This window comes from Urocitellus parryii, chromosome 5, assembly GCF_045843805.1.
Source record: "Urocitellus parryii isolate mUroPar1 chromosome 5, mUroPar1.hap1, whole genome shotgun sequence".
NCBI lineage: Eukaryota > Metazoa > Chordata > Mammalia > Rodentia > Sciuridae > Urocitellus > Urocitellus parryii.
Window position 1 is genome coordinate 11091093 of NC_135535.1, and position 23432 is coordinate 11114524.

Consider the following 23432-nt stretch of genomic DNA (forward strand, 5'->3'; position numbering starts at 1 on the left):
GGCCTGTAATCCCAGCTACTTAGGAGGCTGAGACAGGAGGATTGCAAGTGCAAGGCCAACCTGGGCAACTTAGTGAGGCCAAAATAAAATTTAAAAGGTGGGTGTAGCTCAAGATAGAGTGTTTGTGTAGCATCCTGTGTAAAGTCCTAGGTTCAATCCCCAATACCAAGAAAAAAGAAGTGGTGAGAAAAAGAAGAAATAGCCAACAAACATATGTACACAAAGGAACTTCTATAGCAACATTATTTATAATAAGCCACAAGGTGAAAGTTAACCCAAATATTCATCAGTGGTGAGTGGATAATCCAAAGGTGGTATAGCCATGTAGTGAAATATTACTTGGTCATAAAAAAGAATGAAGCATGTTACAACTTGAAAACATCATGCCAAGTGAAGGAAGCCAGTCACAAGAGGTGACATACCCAGAACACGTAAATTCCTAGAGACAGAAAACAGATCAGAGGTTTCCCCCAGGAACAGGGAAGTGGTATAGGGAGTAGTTACTTAATGGGCTCAGGGTGTTCTAAGGTGACTAGAGTTTTGGTTACATGGATTACGGATGCACCGAATGCCACTGGACCGGGTGCTTTGGAATGGTCCATGTGTGTCATGTGGCTCCATCCACGGTCATCGTCACCGGCCTTCCCTGTTTGCTGAGATGCGGTGCCAAGGAGAGGAGCTGGTGGGCAAGGGCCCTGGGGTTGCTCTGCCTGGGCGCCACACCCCCCCCCAGCTCACCCGTTCCTGGCTCTGGGTGGGCTCCTAGGCACCTGCTGCCCCCTCAGCTGGCCTGGGTGATGCCTTGCTCAGGGCAGGCTCTGCTGGTCCAAAGGAGGCTGCACAGTGTGGAAGGTCACTGCTGGGCAGAGCCACGGGGCACGCCCATGGCCACTGCGGGTCTGACAGGGCCATGTGGGACGTGCAGATGAGGATGGGCTGCGTAGCTTTCAGCAGGAGGCGTAAGTCATTACTGCTGCCTCCTCGTCGCTGATTCTCCCTTTTTTTGGTGGGGGGAGGGGGCAGGATTGAGCCAGGGGCACTTAACCACTGGCCACATCCCCAGCCCTTTTTATTTTTTATTTAGAGGCCGGGTCTCACTAAGTTGCTTAGGGCCTGGTTTTCGGAGGGGAAGATGGCCAGCGTCCCATCCGAGGGCTCTCCTGCCCAGAGGAATCCTAGCCACCCCAGATAGCCACTCTAAATGTTAATATCTCAAATAATTAACAAATAATAAAACTCAAACACTCGGAAATACATCTACAAAAGCGAAGCCCCCCGTAGATCTAGTCCACTCGGGTTTTTGATCTAGACAAAGGCAAAATGGCTCCGGGGCTTATTGAAGGGGGCACATCACAGGCAGGATGAGGTCTCAGGGCGAGTCGTGCAGTGGCAGGTGGATTGACTTCTTGGCAGGTCACACCCGTCTCTGGTGCTATGTGAGACCTTAGGCGGAGCCTGAGGGGGAGGTTCACCTGCATCAGGCGGTCAGTCCCTGTGGGGGTGTCAGACTCATCCCCTCAGGAGGCTACTGCGCCCAACAGTCCACTCACAGCCCATGGATGGCCCTGGACTCCTTGCTAAGCTGCTGAGGCCGGCTTTGAACTCACGATCCTCCTGCCTCAGAGTCCCGAGCCACTGGGACTTCAGTGAGTACCCCCCCGGCACCCAGCTCTCCCCTTTCTTTCTATCAGAGCCCCACTCGGGTGTGAGGCCACAATGTGTCCTAAGAAAAATCCTCCCGTGACCAGGGGACCTGGTTTGGGTCTATGAGGCGGAAATGCGGCCCCTGGTGGGCTTGCCGAGGGCTGCCGGGACCCCTGCCCTTGGCTCTCCCTCCTTCACGCCGTCGAGGATGGAGTCGGGCCCAGAGATGGAGCCACCTTCTCCCAACCCGGGACTTCAAGACACAGGGAGGACAGCGCTGTCAGAAAGAACGTGGGCCTCGGGCGGCTCCCAGAAGCCGTGGACCTTCGTGGTGCTTGTGACTGGAAGGAAAGAGGCCCCCTTTCCAACCAGGGTCCCCGCGATGAAGGAAACATTGTAGATCTGCTCTAGTGGGTTGGATAAGTGTCCTCCAGAACCTCAGACTGTGACTTTAATTGAAAAAAGGATCCTTCAGAAGTCAGTCGGGTCACATCTCATGGGCTGGCCTGGATTAGGGTGGGCCCCAGATCCAGTGACGGGCAGAGGAGCAGAAGGCCCAGGAAGGAGGCCCTGTGGCCATGGAGGCAGAGGCTGGAATGAGCTGCCGCCAGCCAAGGAACACCAGGAGTGGCAGCTGGAGAGGCAGGAGGGACCCTCCCCTCCAGCTCCTCCGTTTCAGACTTCCAAACTCCAGAACGTAGAGAGTGAATCTCTATCACTTTAAGGGCCCGAGCTGTGGTCTTGTTACAGCAGCCACGGGAAACTCATACACACCGGAGCAGGTGCCGCTGAAGCTGTGGCAGGTACCTGGGCACCTGGGGGGTGAGTAGGAGTTTTTGGTTAAGGAGGAGGAGAAAGACCTTCCAAACAGACAGGTGGCGACTGTCATGGTCACAGCCACCTTCGCAAAGCACTTCTGTGGCTGCCTTTCCCACGGCCTCCTGAATTCACAGACGACAGAGGCTCTGATGCTCCCCACCCGCCCCTTCCTGAAGGGTGAGGGGTCAGGGTTAGACCCACGGCCTGGTTGCCCAAGGCCTGCTTGTCCCGGGGCAGGAGCCAAGGTGGAAGTGCCCAGGAGACACGTCCTGCAGGGCTCTGGACAGGCGCAAGTGAGTCTGACCAGAACACACCAGCTTCCTCCCCTCTCCACGGCTTCCTCAGTCCCCAGGACAGAGGTGGGCCACAGTGTCCTCCCCTGGCTCTTCCCCAGGGGTGTCCTGGGAGCCATCTGCAATGAACACTCGCACCCACGTCCTTTCTGAGGCAGCTTCTGGGAGAATCCAAACCAAGGCGGCGTGGCCTCGGGCTCGGCCCTGGTTCCTCTGACCCCGGAGCCCAAGCTAAGCGGGTCAGCGCTGGGGTCACGGGCCCGATGGACCAGACAGGCGTCCCCACCCAGGGACCTCAACCAGGAGCATCTGGCTTCCTGCCTCTGGATTGGGAGCCGCAGCGGAGCCTTCTGATGGGCAGCTCTGGGGCTCCGGGAGACGGGGACACGCTCTGTACTCACCAGGGCTCCTGTGGGGCCGCCTGGACAGGCTCCAGCCAGAGCCCCTTCCCTCTTCCTGCCCTGGCTCTCCAGGTCCCGGCCACTTCTCACCCTCCCTCCTCCAACACTCACATCTGGGGACTCTCGAGAAATGAGCGCAGGACACTCGTGTGGGCAGAGCCCTCCGGAGACGATTCTGGGCCGGCTGAGGGACCCCCGGGTGAGCCAGCGCCTCGGGAGGACTGTCTCGGCCCCAGCAGTTTTTGCAAAATTCAATGTTTTCTTGCTGGAGCGGAGGTCGGGGTGGGGGAGGGGCTTCTTCCAAAATCATCACCACGCGCCACCTTGTCAGCATCGCCAGAGATCAGCCCGGGTGACCCGGGGCCAGCCCGCTCTCTGCTCTTGGAAAGGTACTTTCAGAATGTGGCTCGTCCCGAAAAGGTGACACTGATCCCTGCACACGATCAACAGCTTCACTCTGCACTTTATTTCTATCTGGAGGAAATCGCCCTCGGTTCTTGGATTTCTTGCCAGGGAAGCTTCCCGCCCTAAATAGAGGAGAAGGATGCATTTGAGTCATTTACTCGTCCATTCAGCAACGATGCCCCAGGGTCACCATGACGGGGAGCCCTCCGTGCCACTGAGCCAAAAGCATCCATGCCCACAGCCCCCTGTGGCGGGTTCCACTTTACAGATAAGGAAACAGAGTCCCAGCAAGTTCATCAGCTCCCCTTGGGTCCCCGTCACAAGCGGAGTCGGGTTTGGAGCGAGATTTGAACTCTGCTCCCCGTCTCACAGGTGACGAGCTCTCGCAGTGGTGTGCCACTAGACGCCTTCTGTTGAGCCTCAGTTTCCTCTCTGCAAAATGCTCGCCTGCCGACAAGGCTTGGAAGAACAGGAGAGAGCCATTGGCGAGGAGAAGGGCAGGTCCGGGGGACGGGGTCCCCAACCCAGCCTCTGCTCTTCAGCTCTGTGTATCCCAAAATGGTTTTGCAAATTGGTGGAATTAGAAAGATCTTTCCCAGGACACTAGATGGGGGAGACTGAGTGGCCCATAGACACGTGCTGCTGCGGTCAGACTCGGGACCCAGATCTGCTGACCCCGCGACCCGCCCCCCTGTCCCTCTGCCACCTGAGAGCCAGGTGCTCTAGCACCGAGCCCACAGCCCTGGGTTGTGGTAAGTCGGGCCTCACGGGCCACCCCAAGTCTCGCCAGCCCCCCTTCTAGAGCAGGGAGGGGGCCCAGAGGTGGCCTGTCCAGTCGGTCCCTGGGGAACCAGCTCAGGCGGCTGAATTCCCCGTTTGAAAGCCACCGATTCCCAGTTCATGAATGCCACCTCCAGGTGTTAACAAGACACGTTGAGAGGAGGGGACAGGGGACCTGAGTCCATCACACCAGGACTCTGCTGGCCAGGGAGCCCTGGAGGGAAGAAGGAGCCCCGGGGACCTTCCCCACCACTCGGCGAAGGCTGGAGAGCCGGGGCTGCCTCCGTGTCCTCCCGCAAAGGGACAGCCACAGGCCCCACGTCGTGAGGTGACCAAGAGGCTTCGGTGCCTACCTCGGGTCCGACACATACTAAGTGCACCCCGTCCCCTGTTCCTGAGCCGGGGAGCCCACCCTTTGGCCACGAGTGACCTTTGACGCAGATTCAGGGTGACGGTTGGCAGGAGATGATGGAACCAAGGGAAGGTGCCGGATCAAGAGTTGGGGGGGCTATTTTCAGGGGAGGTTTGGGGAAGGCAGGACCCAGGACGTCTCTCTTGGAGAGCTGGTCGGGGCTTGAGCAGACGTGGACGCAGAAGGCCCTGAGCCGGCGGGGCCCAGAGCGGGGGCAGAGGCCCTGAGCCAGGCGGCTGGTCGGGCAGGGGCGGGGGCTGCTCCCCTCCCCAAGGGCCCGAGGCCGAGCAGGGAGGGGGCGCAGGGCCCGAGCAGGGAGGCACACTGAGCTGGGTCAAAACACTGCCCAGGACGGAGCCAGGCAGAAGGCGGGGAGGTGCCTGAGCAGAGACCTCTTGGCGCAGACGGCCATCTGGGGACGAAGGCCACACTTAGAGTTCCCTGGTCTGCTGTGCTCTGACGTCCAGCCCGTGACAGCTGGACCCTACCTGCCCTCGGTGTCCTCTCTTGGAAAATAGGATCCCGACTGGGAAGGGGGCCGTGAAGGGACATGACACCATCTCATGACCCGGCCCGGCTGGGCCGAGCCCTGGGGTCTGCAGACACTGACTGTGGCCACCGGGTGCTTTGTTTGAGGACCACCAGGTTCCAGCAGTGATTCCTCCAGAGATCAGTCTGAAGTACAGCAATCTGGATGCGTCTTTGTGGAACACCTACTCTCCGCGGGGACAGACGGGGTGAGGGGATGTGACGCTGTAAGGAGACAGGATCCCTACCAGCAGTGAGAGAGGGCTCCATCCCCCCCCCCCACACACACACACACACACACACGACTTGGGTGGAGACATGTGCTGGCCAGACATTCAACCCTCATCTCAACCCCAGGACAAAGGATGGATTAGTGCTCCCATTCCACGTGGGAAGAAACTGAAACAGAGAGGTGTGGTGAGCTGCCCAAGGTCACACAGGTAGGATTAGAGCCTGAAGGCTTTGGCTCTAGAACCTATTCCTTCACCAGTAGGCACTCTGCCAGTAACCACAGACGCCTTCACGGCACAGACGGGGCACACAGAGCGGGTGATATTTGAGCTGAGAAAAGCATATTAGGACTTAAGTGGGTTTAAAGGGGACAGAAGGGACAAAGGCCCTGAGGCAGAATAGGCAGGTCAGGTTTGCAGGTCCCAGGGAGCCCGCTGCCTGCGCACAGAGAGTGGCACAGAGTGGTGGGAACACCTCCTCCCCCCGCCACCCACTGGCCACCCCATGAGGAAGGCGGACCTCACCCCAAGGCCAGGAGGGAGACTCTGGGATTTTGGGTGGACATGTGAAAAGATTTAGAGAGATCCTGCTCTGGAATAGAACAAACTCAGCCATAATAAAAGAACAGGGGGCACTTTGTATGCTGGGCATGGGGTCCCCCAAAAGCAAAATGCAGAGGGGGATGTGCAGCTTGGCTCTGTGATGGAAGGAGAAGAAAACTAGGTTATTGGGGTTCTTTCTCTCTTTGGTACTGGGGGTGGAACGGGTGGGTGCCCTACCACTAGGCTGCATCCTTGGTCTTTTTCAATTTTTATTTTGAGACTCACTAAGTTACGGAGGCTGGCCTCAAACTGGCGATCCTCCTGCCTCAGCCTCCTTAGCAACTGGGATTATAGGCGTCGCCATCACACCCAGCCTGGGCTTTTTAAGGCTCTGGGGGCTGGGGACAAGCTCAGATGGGCCCAGGCAGTTGCAGGAGGGCCAGTCTGGGGAGGGCTTTTTGTCCTCTGGCTCCAAGGTCTTATGCAGGTAGGGGCTGGAAAGGGGGAAGGGATTTGGAGAGACAGGGGCAGCCTCATTTGCCTCAGTAGCATTTGGCTTGGTTCAGGCTGAGCTGCGGGAGTCATCTGTCCCCTTCTCAAACCCCGTGACACAAGCTTTATGCACAGAGTGCAGAGAAGGACCAGGGAGGGACTTCAGCAGGCTCTGGGCAGGGACTGGAGCACGTCCTCCCAGGGCCATGCTCAGGTGAGACACCTGCCCTCTGCCGACTTCCCAGTTCTCTACTGGCCGAGCCCAAGGGCAAGAGAGGCTAAACACGGAATGTTCTGGAAAAGCAACTCCTGGCTTCCTGCGACGATCCCCGGGGTCTCTGAAAAGATGATGTCCTCAGCCTTGAATAAAAGCAGCTGCAAAATCAATCCAAAGGGCTGCGCCCTGGGCGCCCTCCTTTTCCCGGCTGCTGCTGCCCCCTGCTGACGGGATCCGCGCACGGCAGTGTCCGCGCTGGGCCAGGGCTCCGGCCACTTTGCATTCCAGGCACATGGCAGGTGAGTCAGTCTCCAGCTCTCTGCCCTTTAGCGAAATGGCCACGGCCAAGCACCGCCTGGGCAGAGACGGAAACGCCCAGGCCCAGGCGAGTGGGGGCAAAGCAAACAGCAGGGTCACGTCCAGCGCCGCGCTCCAGAGGTGACCTCGCGTCCCACCCACCACCCCAGGCTCTCGGGACCTGAGGGAGGGCTGTAGATCAGGGCTTCCCCGAAGAGCTGGGGCCTTTCCCACAGTTCCTCTCCCCAAGCCTCTTCTTTACCCAAAGGACTGAGTTCTGACCAAGAAAACTGCTGCCCCCCCTGGAAGTGGTGGCCCTGGTGGGGCCAAGAAGAGGGAGGACCCTGGCTGTGGCGGTGAGGTGGTGGGAGGACCTGGGCCCTGCAGTGGGCCTCACCAGCCCAGGTGCAGGGCTAGGAATATGGCCACGTCACTGGGACCAAGCCACAGCTCCTGCTGGGAATATGGCCACGTCACTGGGACCAAGCCGCAGCTCCTGCGCCTACTGCTGCCCGGCTGTCGGGAGTCGCCCACCCGCGATGATGGAGTCCTCCTGGAGCTGCTTGTCAGCAGCCGTCTCTGCCCCACTTACCCGAAGCCCTGGCTCAGTTCAGCCCACCCTCCTCAGCCTGCCCGGCTTCCTCTTGGCCATCCCGGGCGGCGTGCTCCTGGAGGCACAGGGACCCAGTGTCCTCCGGTCCTGAGGTTTGTTGTGACGTCCCACATCCCCACATCCTTTCTTGACTAGAGGTCACAGCGGCCATCAGCCATCTCCATGGCTGCTTGAGTGCTTCCAATCTAAGTTCATTGCGGATCCTCAAGGGCCGGGGATTTCACAGAAAAGCCCTGATTCCTGGCCCCTCTAAAAAAGCCAGTGTCCTGCGATCCAGGCCCACATCCCCACGCGGGCCACACAGGCCAGAGCGAGGCTGGCAACCTGCGGGGCTCACTTCAGTGGCCCCGGCACCAGCCCAGCCCCCAGCCCAGGAGAGGCTGGCGGATGAACCTGGATTAGAAAACCAGAGTCAGAGGCCTGGGCTGGGTCCCCTGCCTGGTTCTGGCCGACTTGTCGCGTGACTGGGGCCCTCTCCTGCCCTCAGGGTCCTCGCCTGCTCAATCACAGTAGTACCTCCGCTCGCCAGAGTTGTGACGTCAAACGAGAGAGGATGTGACGAGAGAGGATGTGAAGGGCTTGGCACGTGCATGGCCTGTGATGCTCAATCAGAGGGAAAGTGCCAGAGTGTCGGGGGGAGGCATGCTGGGTGGACAGACTACCCACGTTCAAGCCCCAGCCCCCTTGGCATGAGCGTGGCCTCGCGTGGGCCTTGGCCTCCCCACCTATCCAGGCCTCACGGGGGTTTTGTGAGTGTTGGTTTTGATTGTGACTATTAGATTAAGCAGTTCTTGACCACCCTTGGAGGCTCACAGTGCATTCATTCTTGGCAAACATCACGGCTGTGGCTACTGGAGCTCGGTGGGGGAGGGGGCAGGAATTGCTCAGGAGCCCTCCCTGCTCCAAAACTCTCAGACCATCTCAAACCCCGTGGCTTTCAGTCTCGCAGCTGTCATCGAGAATGCACAGAAGACCCTGGGGACAATTTCATCTCTCTGGAAATATCCAAATGCCCCTACAATGGCGCTGACACCAAAAGGAAGAAGTGGGTATGACCAGGAGGACGGGCCCTGGAGGGAGGAGTCACCCCCTTGCAGACAAGGAGCAAGGGCAGGGCCCCAGGGGCGGTCCTCAGGGGGAGCCCAGGGTGTCACTACCTTGGGCTGCCTCTGGAGGGTGGTGCACTCAGGAAGTGAGGGGGTCACTGGTAGAACAGGCTGTCCTGGAGGAGGGCAGAGCCGGGGACCAGGCAGCAGCGCTCTGCTCACCCAGGGTTGGGGGTTTGAGAGGAACTAGCATGAAGAAAAGCAGGAACGGGTCTCAGGAAAGAAAATGCCAACGTGCGCTGTGCTTCAACCCTGCACCCAGGGCTGGACCCTTCGTGGCCGTGTGTGTGTGTGTGTGTGTGTGTGTGTGCACGTGCGCGTGTGTGTGCGTGCACACACACACTCAGCTATCTGCAAGCTAACTGGGGGCAGCAGGCATCCACACCCATGGGCTGTTCTTCCCTTTCAGCATTGGCCATTCAAGGGCCCAGGGCCCAGGGAGAGTGAGAATGAGTGGTGGATGATACAGGGAATCTGTCCAGGTCATTTCCTCCTCACTCATCACTGGGCGATGACCTGATGCACACCTCCCGTGTCCTGGAAGCTCACATGCTTTCTCTCTCATCCCCACCTCCCACCCCTACCAGGTGGGTTCTAACTTGGCCCATCTGTAGAGGCTCAGGGGTGACTTGGTCTCTGTCCACCTGATGGCAAAGCAACTCCCCCAGGAAGCTCAGCCAATATTTAGAGCCTTCCTGCATGGCCAGCAGCTTGGTGGACTGCACCCTCTCATGCAACAATGGGCATGGGGTGCATTCTCCAGGGAGGAAAGGGACTAAGGAAAGTCCAAGTTCAAATCCCTGGGAGACCCTGCTCCCCTCTGCAAAGTCCACACGTTCTCCCTTCTGTTCACAGGCATCGCTTTAAAATCTTTCGTATTTTACATTTTTATTTTTTGGTTTTTGCATTTATTTTTAACGATACGGAATAACATAAAATTACACATATTCACGGGTCGCCCTGCGCGGTTTCCATGCAGGTCTGCGTACATTGTGCAATGCTAAACCAGGTTGAACGCATCTCTCTCTCAGTTTCTTTATGGTAAGAACTTTCACACCCTTTCCTCTAGCTTTCTGAAAGGCGCAGGACATTGTCCGTACGGGCTGTAGCCGCCAACTGTGCTGCAGCGCAACAGAGCTTCCCGCTCCCAGTCGGGCAACAGCGAGGCACTCACTGATCAACCTTTCCCCACTCCTCCCTCCCCTGTTTCCGATTTTAAGGCGCATAACATGCTTGGGCTTTAAAAACGGGGCTGCTCTTCGGGATGCGGGGCGAGGACCGGATTTGTAGCTGCGCGACCGCTCTCCGCGGAACGCGGGAAACCGACCAGCAGCAAGAAGCAAAGTAAAGCCCGGCTCCCGCCACTGCGGCTTCGACTACAGCGCAGGCGCCGCTCCAGACTGCCGCCGGCGGACCGGCCCCTCGTGGACGAAACCATTTCCAGGAGGCAGGGGAGTGTGACGAATCCCCATGCCTCTCGAACATAGTCCAAGCCACCTTCTGGCCAATCAGAAAGTTTCTTTTATCACCGCCTCTGCTACTCACGTGGAAGCTGCTTTTCCCGTGACGCTTCTGAGCGGGAGCGGGAGACGACATGATCGACATCATTTAGAACCACTGGCCAAGCGGCGTGAAGTGGAAGAACAGATACCGCTACTAATCGTCTCTCTAGAAAGGAAGGTAAGCCCCGCCCCTTCCTCCTACTGGGTCTCAGCCGAACATTGGGGGTGGGAGCTTTTGGCAGCAGCCAATCGGGGGCCGTCTGGAGGAGGGGGCGGGGCAGCGGACGGTGGTTGCCCAGCGAGGGCTTTTCGCTTGGTGCTTGGGACCCGGGGGTGGTCGAGCGTGTTTGTCCCCGACTCCGCGGCCGCGGCCTGAGCAGAGGGGCAGCGGGGTCCTCATCGTCCCGCCTGCTCTTGTCACGCCGCCCCGATCCGGGACCCCTCTGGAGTCCTGTTCCCTCCCACCCTAGCTCTCGGTCTCCCAGCCCCGCCCGGGAGGTCCAGGCCCCATCCCGCCGGGTCCCCACCGGGCCACGGGCGCAGGGGACCAGCCGTCCCCGCTTCCACCGCCCAGGCCGCGAAACCCACCCTCCGACGCCTCTGGCCGCTGCTCTTCACTCCGGGTCGGCGGTAGTGGTGGTTACCATGGTGAAGCTGGCAGCCAAATGCATCCTGGCAGGTGAGTCTGGAAGCCCGCGCGGACTGCCGCGGGCTCCGGGGTCCGCGGGCTCCCTAATTCTCCGGGAAGTGTCCACCCTCTCCCCGTGGCGGCGGCTGCGATTCCGACAGAGCAGATTCCGTCGGGCGGGGAAGAACTCTCTTTCTGAGCCCCTGCTCCCTGCCTGTCCGACTCCGCCGTCGCCCGCTGACCTGCACTACAACCCGGCTAAGCAAACCCCCGGCGCTTCAACCAAACCATTTGCTGAACCTCAAAGTTCGGAATCACTACTTTGGTATTCTTCACACATGGGATTGTTTTCCTGATCCCACTCCTCTGGTAAGAGGGCTAGGGAAGAGGGCTTACAGTACAGGGGGCAGAGTGTGCAGAGGCACCTGTTAGTTGACTACCTGCCGCCCATTTTCAGGAGGATATAATAAACATTGAGTCCTGGCAAAGCAGGAATCTGTGTTTCATTGACTGACCTACAAACAGCCAGCAAAAATGCCCGGAACATAGTAGGCACTCAATAAATGCTTGTAGAATGAATGGATCTGTGGCATTCACATGGTACAGTTTTCCCTGAGTCGGTCTGCACGCTGAGGAAGCAGTTGCTTAGATTATACGTTGGTGGAGGCAGAACACGTGCGTTCCACTGAGTCCTTGCTGTAGGCCAGACACGTGTTTTCCCTTCAATCCTGCTCTGTCGCACCCTCAGGTAGGTTCTGTTTTTCCCTGATCTTACCTAGCGAAGGTCATACCCAGGATTTCCATACCCAAGTCCCTGAAGGAGTGTGACTGTTGAGACCCGCCACCTTGCCAGGCCTCCCTAAGAAGTGGTGAGAAACTCTGTGAAGGAAAGAAGATTCCTTTTGACTCCTCTCTCTCAGGCTGAAAGTAGAGGATAGTATTTTTAATGACTTTCTAATTTGAAAATAAAAGGGTCACGCAGAAAGATGACGGACAGCAGTGATTCAGATCAGACTGGAGCAAAAGAAACCCAGGGTTCCCCAGAGACTCCGGTGCCCAGAGCACCAGGGGAGGCGGTGTTGGATAACAAAAGTTTCTGGCTGCTCTCTTCCCGGGGCCGGCAGCATGTTGGACTGTTTCCTTAAGCTTCAGTCCCTCATGGAGACGGTGGGACTGTTTTGTTTTTTTCTAAAGTTAGATTTTAAAAAACAACAAAACAGAAAACAGCGGCCTCTGTCTCTCTCTGAGTGGTCTTTCTCATTCAGGGCAAGAGGGGAGACCACTTGCCCTGAGTCACACAGCCAGCAGCAGCAGAGCTGCATGGTTCAGAGCCTGGGCCCAGGGCTTTGTTCGTACCCAGGCTACCCTGGGCTGAGGCTTGTTCCTTGTAGCCCTTCTTTCCCCTGACTGCAGTCATGACCCAGGTCAGTGGCCCCTGAACTCCGCCTGGCCCAGTGTCTGCAGCCTACTTTCAAGGGCTCAAGGGCATCTCTTCTTGGACGTCTCCAGGGACCACAGACCCCAGCCCAGTGAGTCAGCTTGCCATGGCAGCACCCCCAGATCCTCACAGCACCCCTCACTGGTTTTATTTTTACTTTCACCCCTTGTAGGCCCACATTCTTTGGTCTCACAAAACTAGTCATCAAGGGACCTAATATTCACTCAACAGATATGCATTGAGCATCTACTATGTGTGAGTCACCACGCAAAGTGCCGTGGGAAGGCAAAGGTGGGTCAGCCAGCCCCACACTCCAGGAGGGGCCGAGGAGGGCAGAGGTTGTGCCACGGCACAGACTGCCTTTGAGTGCAGGCGCCGGCCACGTACCTCAGAACACAGTGCTGCTTGCTCTGTTCAGACGGAGAGGGGAAAACCACCCTGGACCTTTATCTATAATTTGTTTGGTTAAAACAAATGGCAGTCGCCATATGTAGGCACCATGTATATGAATTCATTAAATCTCCTTGACAGTCCTGTGGCGTGGGTCTTATCTGATTTACAGACGGAGCAACTATGGCGGGAGAGGTTAAGTAACTGACCTGACGTCACCCAGCTAGTATGTGGTGGAGCCTGAGTCTGCCACTAAATACCATGGATCACTGTGCCCTTAAGTGCCAGGGGACACCGCCTGTCCTGGGTGTGGGAGGATCGCCATGCCTCTCTGGAAGGTAGTCCTGACGTCAGGTGCTAATGCACTGAGCCCCGGCACCACCTGCTGAAGACCAGGAGGAGAGGTGACCTCAGGCCAGAGAGGAAGCCACCAGCTAGCCTTTCCAGGAGGGAGCGGCAGATCTGGACTTGGGCGGGCAGGAGTGGCCTTGAGGGACGTGAGGGACCAGAGAACAGGCGTAGAGAGAGCAGTTCCTGTGGCAGGGGCCGTTGGAGGGAATTGGAAGGGACCTTGGGGCTGGGGGCGGCCTGGTGGCGGAGCCCTCGCCCAGCACGCACAAGGCCCGGGGTTGGGTTCCCAGCCCACAGCAAGACAGGAGGAAGAGCCACAAGAAATCCTGTGAAGGACCCGCCTGTCGGGCCAGGCCGGAGCGAGGAGGGCAAGGGCGGAGGCCCTTGGGCAGCACGGCCTCCCACGGCCGGCCGTCACGAACAGCGTGGCCTTTGGTGGGAGATTTTCTAATGGGCCTGGTTCCTCCGATGGGGGCCGCAGAAGCTGGAGGACCCGGGCTGTGGACCACGGGCTGCTGGAAACCCAGGGACGGACCCCTGAGCTGGGAGGTGGCCTCTGAGGAGGGGCTGCGGCTGACCGGGCACCAGGAGTCACCAGCATCAGGTCACTGGGCCCGTCTCCCACGCGAAAGAGCTCTGCCCTGCGTCAGGGCCGGAGCCACCGAACCTGCTCCAGACTGCCCACGGGGTCTGCGTTGACCACCCCTGGAACCCGGGACCACCCAAGCGGTCCAGCTGAGGGTCCGCCACGCAGTGGTCGCATCTGGGAGGCGGAGGAGCAGCCTGTGTGGGTCACCAAGGCCAGGGGACAGGCTCGGAAAGAAGGGACACTTCAGGCTGCCCTGCCCTCCAAGACATGAAGGACAAGTGCTGAAGAGAGGCCCCTGGACATCCCATCCTGCGGGCTCGGTCCTGCTGCCCACCTGGCCCTCCGGGCTTAGCCATTGGCCCCCAGGAGGCCCCCACGCTGACCGGCCGCTGGCTGGACCCCAGTGCTCCTCAGACGCTCTGTCCCTGCGGGTGCTGAGTGAGCGGGCGCTGGCCATGCTACTGCTTTGAGTGTTTCTCGTCCCCCCCCCCGTATTCCCCGCCCCTCGAGCCCACCCGGAGGCCTCCCCTGAGTGCTGGTGATGGTGACTGGCCGACGGCCAGAGACAGTCTGTGGGGAGTCCACAGCAGGAAGAGCCACTCCCCCACCTGGATTCAGGAGCAGAATTGGAGTTGGAGGGTGTCCGCATCAAGGCGCAAAGGAGGAAAGGGACGTGCTCTGGGACAGGTGGGGGCCCGTGACAGTCCAGGCTGTGGCGTCCAGGTGTCCTGGAGGGCTGCGCTGATGAAACAGGCCAGAATTGGCCTCTGAGCTCAGGAGAGGACCGGGCCTGGAGGAGGGAGCACGGTGTTGGAACCCTAGGCAGGTCACCCAGCTTCTCTGAGCCTCGGTCTCTTCCTCTGTCGGGTGAGGTGGATGCTGCAGGGCACCGGGTGGGAAGGAAGGAATGCGTGTGCCTGGCTCCATGAGGGGAGCACAGGGCAGGTCGGTCCCGTCTAAGAAGTGGCAGATGGGAAAGCCAGCCCTGAGCAGCGCTCCACTCGCAGCCACGGAGCTCACAGCAGGAAAGGCCACGAGAAGTCATGATCGTCTCAGAAGAGCAGATCCGGGTGGGAAAGACGAGCGTCGAGGAGCTGGGCGAGCATGTGGCTGTGGAGGGGGCGGTGGAGGTGCAGCCAGGAGCCCAGAGGGGCACGTCAGAGGGACAGGTGCCCCGGACATTTTGCTGAGGATTGGGAAGCAGAGACCGGTCCTGTCAGGGCTGGAGTCTGCCCACAGGACACCTGGGCATCACAGGAGGCAGGGTGTGGGCAGAGGGGCATACAGGCGGCACGAGGAGCGCTGGTCTCTGGAGAGGTTTAGACCGCAGGCTAAGAACCGCGACAGGGACTGACCCGCGGAGCAGTGGCCGCCGCTGCAGGCGGGTTGGTGGAGAGGCCCGGAAGGTGCCCTCCAGGGTGGGCAGAGGGTGTCCCTCTGCAGCCGCTTTCAGGATGGAAATGGAGCTCGGGCCTCTTGTTCCCCAGAAATGCGCACCAGTGTCCAGGAGTCCCCTGGGCTCCAGTGGCCCGCTCTCTGCTCCTCCTGAGGGACTTCTGTGTGAATTCAAGTTGGAAAGTGACGGTTTCGCCCGGTGTGTCTCACTGGAGGACAGTGACTTCTAGGCCAGGGCTTTCTGTCCCCTCCTGGGCTGTTCTTTAGGATGAAAGCGTCCTTAGCCGCGTGGGGAGGAGCCCCAGCCCTCTTGGGTCTCGAAGCTGGTCGCATCGTCTCGTGGCCCTGCCTGGGGCCTCGCGGGCTCCCTGAGAGCCGAGGACTTTTGCCCTGGAAACTCGGTGCAGTTCTAGGGCAGGGGTCCTCAGTTCTGATGGGACCCAAGTGACACTTCTCCTCTGCTCTGGCTCAGGAGACCCGACGGTGGGCAAGACGGCCCTGGCGCAGCTCTTCCGCAGCGATGGGGTGCACTTCCAGAACTACACCCTGGTGAGCAGGGGCCACAGCCTGAGGGAGCAGCTCTGCAGAATTTCTGCCAGAAGCCGAGAGGCCTCCAGCTGCCCAGTGACTGTGTCACCCACAGCCCAGGGAGGGGCGGTCTGCAGAGTGGCCTCCAGAGCACAGCACGCCACCCCCACCAGCAGCTCACTCATGGGCAGGAGGAGGGGCCCTTCTCCTCCGGGGCACAAGCACTGGGCTGGGGACGTCCCGGGTGCGGGGTTCTTGGGTCCTCCTGCATCTCCCCTCCACGGGGTCCCTGACGCCCGTGCCCTGGGTCTTCCTTGGCAGACAGCAGGGGTGGATTTGGTGGTGAAGACGGTGCCAGTTCCCGACACCGGCGACAGTGTGGTGAGTGGCACCCCCGCCCAGGGGCACCGGGCTCCTCCTGTGGGCCACACTGACCAGTGTGGGACCAGTGCAGGGACTGGGCCCAGATTCCCCTGAGCATCGGGAACCCAATCAGGGGACGCAGGAATTGTTCGAGAGGGACCGAGGGGTTGGAGTACTGGGGAACCCGTCTCCCCACAGGAGCTGGCCGCCCAGGGTCCCTCCTCAGCAGTCCCAGGGCTCTTGAAGTTCCATGGCAAGATGTCGTTTGTGTCCCTTCCTGGCAGGAGGGTTTGTAGCTCTCCAGATTCTTAAAGAGGCCCATGAGCCAAAAAGAAAACCCGGGAGCAGTCCTGCGCTTCCTGGTGCAGGTGACGTGGCGCCCGCACCCACAGAGCAGGGGCCAGAAGCTGGGGAGGGGCTCCCACCTGGCTGGGTGAGGTGGGCAGGTGGGAAGGGGCATCTGGTGCCCTCTGTCTGAGTGGCGCCTGGGCCATCCCAGTGCGACGTCAGCCTGGCCTACTTTGAGCGCCTTCCCAGGCCTGCTCGGTGACCTCCTTTAAAAAGAGTCGTTTGAAGACTTGGAAATCGATTTGGTTAACAAAGTGCGCCATGACCTTTCGGAGCCCGGAGCTCCTCGGCCTGGTTGGCATTCTGCTCTGCCAGGTGGGAGGCCAGCCTGTGCCCTGTATTTCTGAGGCTCCCTGCAGACCATACTGGGCGGGGTGGGGACCTGCCACTGCTTCCCGGGGGCTCTGGAGTCCCTTCTCCCCGTTTCTGTCTGGCGCCCCGGGAAAGCGTGAATGAAACGTGTGTGCAGTGGGCACGTGCCCTTTGCCACCAAGCCCACCTGCGGTGACCGGGTGACAGAGTGGCAGCAGAGCTCGAGGCCCATGGTTTCCCTCGTGCCCCTCGCTGGGACTTGCTTTCTGATTGCAGGAGCTCTTCATTTTTGACTCGGCCGGCAAGGAGCTGTTTTCTGAAATGCTGGATAAATTGGCAAGTAGCACGCAACCTCCTTCCTGGTCTCCTCCTCCACCCCCTCCTGCCACACCGTGTGCCCCTGAGGCCACTCCCGCCCCAGTCTCAGCACACCTCAGCCATCCTGAGGCTGCCCTGGCAACACTCTGTACAGGGGCGAGTAGGCACGTTAGCCTGTGAGCCCCGCCCGCTCTAGGGTGGCCGAGTGACCCCCGCCTGCTCGAGAGTGGCCGAGTGACCCCTGCCTGCTCTAGAGTGGCCGAGTGAGCCCCACCTGCTCTAGAGTGGCCGAGTGACCCCCGCCTGCTCGAGAGTGGCCGAGTGACCCCCGCCTGCTCTAGAGTGGCCGAGTGACACCCCCACCTGCTCTAGAGTGGCCGAGTGACCCCCGCCTGCTCTAGAGTGGCCGAGTGACCCCCGCCTGCTCTGGAGTGACCAAGTTTCAAAGGCGCCAGAGCCCCTCCCCCAGCCTCCCCGCGAGCCCTCCTGAAGGGGGTGCTCTCAGCCACAATTTCCACCCCCTCTGGGCAGAGGCTCCCCTTCCCGCCCTCCGTACACCCCACGTTCTGTGGTTGCTTGCCTCCAGGTCTCCCGTGCCCACTAGCCGTCCCCCGTCCTCCCAGGCCCCAGCTGGCTGTGTCCTCCACCCTGGGCCGGGTTGCAGCCCGGAGCCTGGACTCCTCCGGGGCCGCCTGCCTCCCCGGGAACGGCACGTTTTAAGGAAACTGTTTGCTCCCCTTTTTGTTGTCTAAGAGAAGTGGAGGCTGATGGGAGTTCCACGCAGGTCAACGTGGTGCGTTGATTCCTGATCCTTCCCAAACCCCCAACAAAAGAGGAGATGCCTGTGGCAAGTCGGGGTCACTGTCCCGTAGTTCACAGCCCCCTCCCGCCGCCCTGGCTCCAGGCCACCCTTGGCTTCAGCCTGATGCCAGGCCTGTCTGGGCCCCTCGCTGAGGCCAGGGAAGGAAGGGCTCTTGGGTTGAAGCCACACTGAGTGTCTCCTGCATGCACACAGCGGAGGTCAGTGTGGCTCTGGTGGGAATCCATGATCTCAGCCGGAGGGCAGGCCAGTGGCCTTCGGGAGCCTCCAGGACCAGCAGAGTGGGGAGGGGCCCCCAGAGCCCGTCCTGGGCTGACTTCCACGGACAGCTCGGAAAAGGACTCTCCCTGGAAGCCTCCTGACCCCCAGAAATAAACCAGAGCTCATGGTGCAGGATGGCGGAGCCCCCAGACTGCACAGAGCAGGCGTCCACACACTGGTGGCAGGAAGCCCAGGACTCGAGCAGCCCCTGGAGCTGACGGCCCTCCAGAATGTCGCCCTGGCTCCTCTGTGGTGCGTATTAGGGCTGCTGCGCCACAGCAGGAGGAGCAGGAAGCCTTGTCCACGTTTTGAAAGCCAGGCCTGAAGAAGGTGCAGGCGGGTGCCCCGGGGCTGGCTAGTGTGGGCAGCGCACTCAGGCTTGCGAGGACAGGAGCGCGTCCGCCTGCAGGGAAGGCCCTCCAAGGACACCCGGAGAGCGGGCCAGTGAGGCCCGTGGCAGGGAGAGCAGGCTCTGGGCAGAGGAAGGCCTCCGTCCTGCCCGGCCCTCTCCAAACTCCAGATTCCTCAGCTGCAAGGGGACCACCCCCTCCAGCCCTGGAGTCCAGAGTGTCACCTGGCCCACAGCCCCAGCCAAGCGTGGCCTGCACCCTCCCCCGCAGCCCTGCCAACCCCTGGGCAGGCCTTCCTTCAACCCGGGGCACTGCGGCACCTCCATGGCTGCTCCTGGCCCACCCCGAGGCTTCTCACGCCCCTCACCCACCTCCCTGCCTGGAAGCCAGATCGGCCCAGCCTGGGAGTCCCTGTGGTGTTCCTGACCTGTGCCCATCCTGTCCCCCGCCACCCGCAGTGGGAAAGTCCCAACGTCCTGTGTCTGGTCTACGACGTGACCAACGAGCAGTCCTTCAACAGCTGTGGCAAGTGGCTGGAGAAGGTCCGGGCGCAGGCTCCGGGCACCACCCTGCCAGGTAGGACGGCGGCACCTGTCCTCAGCTCCAGAGCCTGAGGCCGTCGCAGGGGTCGCGGTGGCACCGGACAGGGCCCCTGAGCTTGGGCCTGACAGCCCAGACTTGCTGCCTCTCAGCAGCCACGCCTGCCTCCCTCTCGGGGTCTGTCCTGGGTGGTGCCACCCTGCTGGCCACCAAGTCCTGGCGAGGCTCAAGATGATAGGGGGAGGCACTGGAATAGGAATTGATGTTTCCAGAAAGCCCACCCCCCCCCCCCCGGGAAGAAGGCCTCATTTCATCCTCTGTGTGGGGTGCAAGTTACATCCAAGTCCTGTTGTCACTTCTGAATGCCTTAAATCCGTTTACCTTGCTCCCGATGTGAGATCAACAAATTCTCCTCATTATAGACCAGGGAAAGCGGTCCCCAGAGACGGCTCGGAAATTAGCTGCAGCCGATGCAGCTGGGAACAGAGCTAAATTACCTCGGAGTCCCTGACTCGGAGCCCAGGCCCCGGATTAGTATTAATGACCATTTTAAAGTTTGCTCCATGCACTAGGAATTACCGCAAACGCACACAGAAATGTGGCCTCGGCCTTCATGAGGCCTGCAGCCCTGAGGAGACAGGGACACGTGAAGCCTAGGAAAAACCCTGAGCAAACCACAAGTCAGAAGCAAAGCACCTTCACCCTCGGGGCAGCGCTGAAGACCAGGCGCCTGCCACCCCTCACCCCGGGTCAGGCCCCTTTGGTGACCGCGGACCGCACGCTGCCTCTTTGTCTCTGCTGCTGACCCCCAGCCTGCCACGGCTGAGGGTGCCTCCTGTGTTCTCTGGGCAGGTGTCCTGGTGGGAAACAAGACAGACCTGGCTGGCAGGCGGGCAGTGGACTCAGCCCAGGCCCGGGCGTGGGCGCTGGGCCAGGGCCTGGAGTGTTTTGAAACGTCCGTGGTGAGTATCCTTACAGCGTTGCCGCGGCTGATGTGGCCTCTGCTAGAAGCAGCTTTCAAACGGCCACGTGTCCAGTGGCCAGGCCACCATCTGGGGTCTGGTTTGGGCTGACGTTCACATTCCCAGCCCAGGGTGTGTCCCATCCTTCCCGGCACGGCCATGGCTGACCCGGGGGAACCTGCTGGTCCTTGGCTTCCCAGCACCCCTCTGTGTTTGAAATTTGAGGGCCAAAAAATCAAAGTATTTCTTTAAACAAAACTTAAAATGTTAAAACAACAACAACAACAAAAAGAAGAGTGTTCATTACCAAGACACTGTTACAGGTCAGCAAGAGCCACCTCCCCAGGCCACCTGCCCTCCCAGGCAGCAGGGGCGGGGGAGGGAACAGTGTTTGCTGAGGGCCTACTGTGCGCTGGGCAGCTGCTCCTGTCCCTCTTACGCCAGTGACATGCAGACTCGGAAGGTCGTGGAGCGGCCCTGGCTCACAGCTGACCGTGAAGGACCAGGACTCGGGCTCAGGGGGCTGGAAGCTCAGCCTTCGAGCAGGTGCTCCCGCTGCCTCCCAGAACTGCCGGGGCTCTTGGGGACATAATTCTAGGCGAGCCTGGTTAAGGTCCTGCTCCACCCAGCCCCCGTCAGCGTCCGCCCTCAGAGTGAGGTTACGATCAGTCCTTTGACCAGGGCTCCTGCCACTGCAGCCTCTTAATGCATTTGGAAAATGGTTCGATTTCCATCTATTTCCGGAGCATCCGTGTGTCTGCTGGGACTTGCGGCCCGGAATTCCTCACTTTTTATGCTGGGATCTCCCCAGGTCATGTGTTGGAGAGCTTTCAGATTCACTTAGAAACCCGGGTCCTGGCCGCCTGCAGGCCCTGGTCTGTCCTCATACTGAACCTGCTCTGACCAGACCAGACCTGGCGCTGGCTGCTCGACCACACTCCCCTCTTCTCTGCTGGAGGGTGAGCTCCCTTGTAGGATGGGGCGTGGCTCCAGCCCGTCCACCCTCCTTAGCACTCCCCGCGTTGCCAGCGTCTCCTTCTCTCCCGTGTCTCTTGCTGGAGAGCCTGGGACACACCACAGACCTGGGGACACGCCACAGACCTGGCTCCCTTTGCTCACTTCAGGCCTCCTGGCCAGCCCCGTGGAGAGGCCGGCTCCTGAGGTGGGGTCGGAGGCCAGAGGCCAGCCCTGTGCCAGCCAACGGGCCCTGCCCCAGCCCCAGGCTGCCCATCTGTGGAATGCAGTGACCCCACCCAGAGCCACCACCTCCCTGACTTCTTTGCCCGTTGAGCTGGGGACACTTCACGGCCGTCACGAGGCTGCGCTTCGCCCAGGGTGGTCTCGCAACAGGTTCTCGTGTTTCAGCAGCTGTCTGGGGCGCAGTGTGTTCCTCCTTCTGGCAACTTATTTCTTAAAAATTAGAGACGTGCAGGCCACACACAGCAAGAGCATGGTGGCCATGCAGCCCGAGTGGCCGCTGGCCCACCCTGAGAGTCCCTGATTCCCTCCCTTAGACACCACCCAGGGCGCATCTTTAACTTCCCTGTTCCCCATAAAAATGTCCCCTGACCCTGAGTCATGAGAAGCTCCTCATCTCAGCTGTCCCCTGCCTGGTCCTGCAAGCTGGGCACTCTGACCTTGACTGGGCGTCTCCCTGGCTGCAGGAGGGCAGAGGCAGGAGCCAGCAGGGCAGCGTGTTGCAGGGTGCCCGGCTGAGGCTTGTGGACCTCAGAGATGCCCTCCCTGCCCCCATGGATGCACCGTCCACCCCTGGAGGCCCCAGCACCATCCTTCAGGGGCTCCCACCTGACCCACTGGCTTGGAGGTGGGAGCATGGCCACAGGTGCCACCTGATGGGAGGCAGTGCCAGCCATCCCACTGGCAGCCTGTCCTCCCTGGGCCACCAGAGCAGCCGGCCACCTCTCCTGGCCTGGGGTCAGCTGGGTTACCTGGGCCTCGGGCTCTCCTGAAGCCTCCTCCCTGACTGGGGGTGAGGAGGGGGGCCTCCCCGGGAGCCCCCACCGCCCTGGCCACATTCTCGGCGAGGCCTCCCCTGTCCTCCCACCGGGCGGCCGGGCTCTTCCTCCACAGCTGTTCTGCTCTGGCCTCTGGGGCTCCTGTCACACGTTAGCCAGGGTAACCTTCAGGACAGGCTCCGTGGAAACGGGCCGGGGTTCAGGCCCTGCCAGCAGACCCCCCTCCCTGTGTCCCAGATCACTTGTAGGATCAGCGTGACAGTGGCCTCCCCTGATGGTGCCAGGTGGACGGGGCGGGACCGGGGGGCCCTGATGGCCCTGGCTGGAGCTGGGCGGGTGAGCGCGGCCTCAGCCCCCTGTCTCTGCAGAAGGAGATGGAGAGCTACGAGGCCCCCTTCCACTGCCTGGCCAAGCAGTTCCACCAGCTGTACCGGGAGAGGGTGGACGCCTTCCACACCCTGGTGTGAGCGGCCGCCTGGGCCGCCGTGGGCCTGGCCGTGCCTCTCCCTGGAGGACGAGCGGCGCTGGAGTTGCTCTGCGCCCAGGGACCTCGGGACAGCCCCAAATAAAACTAGGAGGAAGCGCAGCAGCCGCAGCTGTGTCCGTCCTTGGCGGGTCTGTGGGTCCTTCCCAGAGCAGCCTGGGAGCCCTGCCCAGCCGGGGGTCACCAGCTGTTGGAGTGGGGCGTCCTGTCCACCCTGCATGGCTGGGTGCCGAGGCCCCAAAGGGCCTTCCACCTGCGAACCCCAGGGTGGCTTTGGGCACAGCCGGGACCCATGATGGCTGCAGTGGGGCCCGGGCCTGTCCCTGCTCTGACCAGCTCCTAGGGCTCCAGATGCCAGGGCTCCCTGAGGGGGCTTGTCCCTGACAGCAGTGTCCTCTGCTGGCCTCCCCCGGGCCTCGCCTGTGAAGGGCCCGCCTTGCCCAGCTGCGGGGAACCCTGAGTGGCAAGAGCCGGGGGCGCGGCCTTTCCCTCGTGGCCACCTCCTAGCAAGCCGGGCAGCGGTCCCCTGGTACCCAGCTCCACAGCTCCATCCCGTCCCCACCCCAGATTCACCTTCCCAGACCCCCCTGCATCACCTGCTGCGCTGGTGACACCCACAGAGGCCCCTGGCAGCCTTGGCCCCTGCCACGGGCTGTGGCTGTCCCCAGGGCTCTGTGGCTTCGCCCCCCCCCTCCACCCCCTCCCCTCTGCCCCAGGCTTCTGCCCCGTGGGCACCGGGGGGGCGGGGGTGGGCAGTAATGGAAATCAACGTGCTTCCTGGCCAGCACCTCGGGCTGACCTCGTCCCCAGGCACGGGGTCGGGCATCCCACCAGGGCGGCAGCAGCCGGGGCCCCGCGGGCCGAGGGCGCCAGGGCCTCACTCCTGCTCCCCCCTGCCGCCTCCTGGGCTCCGGGGCAGGTCAGCCGCCTCAAGGTCCCTGGAGTGAAGTGAGGGCTCTGGGGACTGTGACATGGGGCCGCGTCCTGTCACTCCGCAACGTGCCCCTACTGCTGCCAGTCTCTGTCCCGAGTCACTGCTGAGGGCTGAGGAGGCGCTGGCGCTGTCTCCGGCCCTGGTGACACCAGGCGCTGGCCTC

At 60.9% G+C, this 23432-nt stretch overlaps 1 protein-coding gene across 1 annotated transcript; it reads left to right on the forward strand.

Annotated features, from left to right (window-relative positions):
• The first annotated feature begins 10569 nt into the window (after window positions 1-10569).
• On the forward strand, window positions 10570-22427 carry Ift27 (intraflagellar transport 27). Its single transcript, XM_026410187.2, has 7 exons — window positions 10570-10961; window positions 15546-15622; window positions 15923-15982; window positions 16901-16960; window positions 18832-18949; window positions 19766-19875; window positions 22220-22427. The coding sequence occupies exons 1-7, from the start codon at window positions 10928-10930 to the stop codon at window positions 22316-22318; spliced, it is 558 nt and encodes a 185-aa protein (XP_026265972.1). The 5' UTR covers window positions 10570-10927; the 3' UTR covers window positions 22319-22427.
• Window positions 22428-23432: the final 1005 nt, after the last annotated feature.